The sequence below is a fragment of the Ursus maritimus genome, unplaced genomic scaffold (assembly GCF_017311325.1).
Source record: "Ursus maritimus isolate PB19 unplaced genomic scaffold, ASM1731132v1 scaffold_7, whole genome shotgun sequence".
NCBI lineage: Eukaryota > Metazoa > Chordata > Mammalia > Carnivora > Ursidae > Ursus > Ursus maritimus.
Window position 1 is genome coordinate 27,400,673 of NW_024426885.1, and position 2,915 is coordinate 27,403,587.

The 2,915-nt window shown below is 65.6% G+C and overlaps 1 protein-coding gene across 6 annotated transcripts in view; it reads right to left on the reverse strand.

The window, feature by feature from the left end:
* Positions 1-1,628: 1,628 nt before the first annotated feature.
* PAX2 (paired box 2) overlaps positions 1,629-2,915 on the reverse strand; it is a 75,810-nt gene continuing 74,523 nt past the window's right edge. For 3 of the 6 annotated variants that reach the window (XM_040623798.1, XM_040623797.1, XM_040623795.1), the window contains 2 exons: positions 2,240-2,326; positions 1,693-1,769 (listed from right to left, as the gene is read on the reverse strand). In XM_040623798.1, coding sequence (XP_040479732.1) covers positions 1,693-1,769; positions 2,240-2,326 — 164 coding nt within the window. Of the gene's footprint in view, positions 1,770-2,239; positions 2,327-2,915 lie in introns of those variants that run through there. The other 3 variants (XM_040623796.1, XM_040623794.1, XM_008707057.1) reach the window with 2 other exon arrangements.

Below are 2,915 nucleotides of genomic sequence, written 5' to 3' on the forward strand. Positions count from 1 at the left end.
GGCTGGGGGAGAGGCCGAGGGCGGGGCAGAGACGGAGCGACAGAGACAGAGGGGGAGAGCAGCGGGGCAGAGAGAGATGGAGAGAGGGGAGAGATGCGGAGGAGACGAGGAGAGCGAAAACACGGAATTACAGAGAAATAGCCAACGAAACAGAGGCGAGAGGAGTCCACAGGACCATGTTCGTCGTTTTGCATAGAGATTTCTTTTCTTTCGTAATTTTTTTTGTAACATAAAAAATGCCCCCCTCCCCCAGGACGTGCTGTGCTTTAGTGGGCGTGTAGCTGTGTCCCCCCCTCCCCCCCAGCGAGCGGCGACTCTCACAGCACAGACAGAGGGGCGTATCTACAGGCAGGGCGGGCGGGCGGTGGGGACTCTACGGGGGGCGGGGCGGTGGGGCGGTGGGGCGGGCTTATATATACAGGGGTTCGCCTTCACACGACACACACCGTCTTTCTACAAAGCAGCAGCCTGTTGAGTTTCTGTTTTGTTTTTCCTTTTTGCAAAGACCGTCATATTAAATAAATGTAGACTTTTCGCGATTCTGTTCAGTTCCTGCCGGAGGAGGAGGCTGGGGGTGGCGGTGGGGGTGAACTGGGCAGCCCCCACTTCCACCCCGCCGCAGCTCAGACGCCAGCTCAGAACCGGCAGATCGCGAGTCTGTGTCGGGGGAGGGGACGTCCAGTAGCCGCTCGGCCAGACCAGTGCCCACAGCCGGCGGAAACTGGTCCTGCGGCAGGCACTGGACAGCCTCCGAAGGGGCGAGGAGTTAGGGAGGAGAGATGCGGAGCGTCGTGAGATGGGAAAAGGACGGGCGGGAGGGGAGAATGGGAGGTCGGCAGATGGAAGAAAAGCTGAGGTAGGGGCAGGGTGGGGCTGAGAGTCCGGTCACTAGCAGGAGTGCCTGGACTCTGGGGAACCAGGCAGTTCAGGTGGAGTAGGGAAGAGCCAAGAGTAGGGCTCGGTGGGTGTGCGCTGCTGGGGCCTGCGTGCCTTGGGTCCCAACTTCGGAAAGACCTGATGAAAACCCCGGTCCCAAGAGCCCGGACCCCACGCCCCCATTCCATTCCACCTCCTGGGGCAGGGCACGCTCGGAAGGTGGGGGCAGTCCGGCTAGCGCGAGGGTAAGGACTCTTCCCCGAGGGTTCGGCAGGGGGACTCTTCCTTCTTCTGCAGAAAATCGTTTTGTTCTTAATTTCCTTCGCCCAGTCCCTCCAGCGAAGCCTCCCGGCGTGGGAACGTCCGAGGCGGGCTGCTCCGGGGCTGGGCCGCGCTGCAGTCCGCGCTGATTGTGTGTCACAGAAACGTGTCTCCCGCGCGCAGCGGCGGGCCAGGCCAAGGTCGGGCGGTGTGGCTGGTCCGCTCCGGGGCCGACTCCGGCCAAGCAGGGGAGAGCGGGGGCGCGCCCTCCTCTCGACGCCGCGCAGTCCAGGCAGGCGGGGAGGGGCGGCGGGCGGGGTTGGGGGCGGCGGGCCCTGGCCTGAGGGTCCCGCCCGCGGCTCCACCCGTCCTGTCCGGCCTTCGACGGGGTGGTGTGAAGGGCTGCAGGGTTCCCGGGATGGGGGTGGGGCTGGGGCGGTGGCCGGGAGGCATCGCGTCGCGTCGGTCCTCCCTCCCTCCGGGGTGGGCGGTCAGACGGGGACGATGTGGAGGCCGAAGCTGTCGGCCTGAAGCTTGATGTGGTCCCCGCGGTAACTAGTGGCGGTCATAGGCAGCGGCAGCAGCGGCAGGGGCGGAGCCCCGGGGGGCGGCACTATAATAATAAGGGGAACCTGGAAGTTAACACAGGAGAAGAATGGGCTGGGTGAGAGGACAAACAGGAGAACAAAAAAGGAAAGAAAAGCAAAGACCTCCTGGGGCTGGGGTCTAGCGGGATCGGGGCAGGGACACCTTGGCTGGGCCACGGGGCCGGTCGCCCCCTGGAGAGCTTCATTCACCGGTGGGAGACGGACCCGATCGATCGGTGACCGCCACCGCCCGACTGGGGACCTTCCAGAGGGACCAAGGGTGGGGGCGGCGCAAAGCCTTCTAGCCCCGGGGGAGGGAGAGAAAAGGAGGGAAGGGGCGGGAGGCGCGGGCGTCCTCAAGGGATCCCGGGACCTCAGTGCTGCACTAACGAGGCGCCCGCCCGGCACCCGAAGGTCGGGTCGCGGGGAGTCGGACCGGCGTCGGGAAGCAGCCCGGCCGAGCTGACCCGCGGGCTGACGCGCTGAGCCGCCGGCCAGCCAGGTGGCGTACTCACTTAGTAAGGCGGGGTTGCTGAATCTCCAAGCCTCGTTGTAGGCCGTGTACTGGGGGTGGCTGTACGGGTTGCCGGAGAACTCGCTCCCTGCGGGAGGGTGGGGGAGTAGGGATCAGACACGCGCAACGCCAGGGCGGATCCGACGTGCCCGGCTAGCGGCCTCCCCCGGGTCCAAGGTGCAGGTGCGGCGGGCAGCACAATGCCCGCCGAGGGCGTGAGGGCAGACAGAGGCAGAGCAATCCACCGGGTCTGCGTGGGGAGAGCCGGTGGGGGGCGGGTGCACAAGCACCGACACGGACCTGAGGGCTTGGGGCTCCCCCTGAGGAGATGGTCCGGGCCACCGGGGAAGGGTTTGTTCCGGGTCCCGGCAAGCCTACCCCGCTGCTTTGGGGGCCAGGGCCTTTTTAGTGGACACTCTGGTTCTAGAAGCCATAGCCCCACGGGGTGGAAGCGGGAGAAGGTGGAGAAGGAAGGCTCTCGGGACACTTTGTCCCAGAAAGTCCTAAGAATGGCATCTCAGCACAGTGCCAATGCAAGGGGTGGGGGCTCTGCTGGGAAACACCCCCCTCCTGCCTTTCCCTCGAGATTCGATATGCGGGCCACGCAGCAGGAGAAGGAGGCGGTGGGAAGCAGGTGGACTGCCCGCCCGGACCTCGAGCGGTTAGCGGAGGGCCCG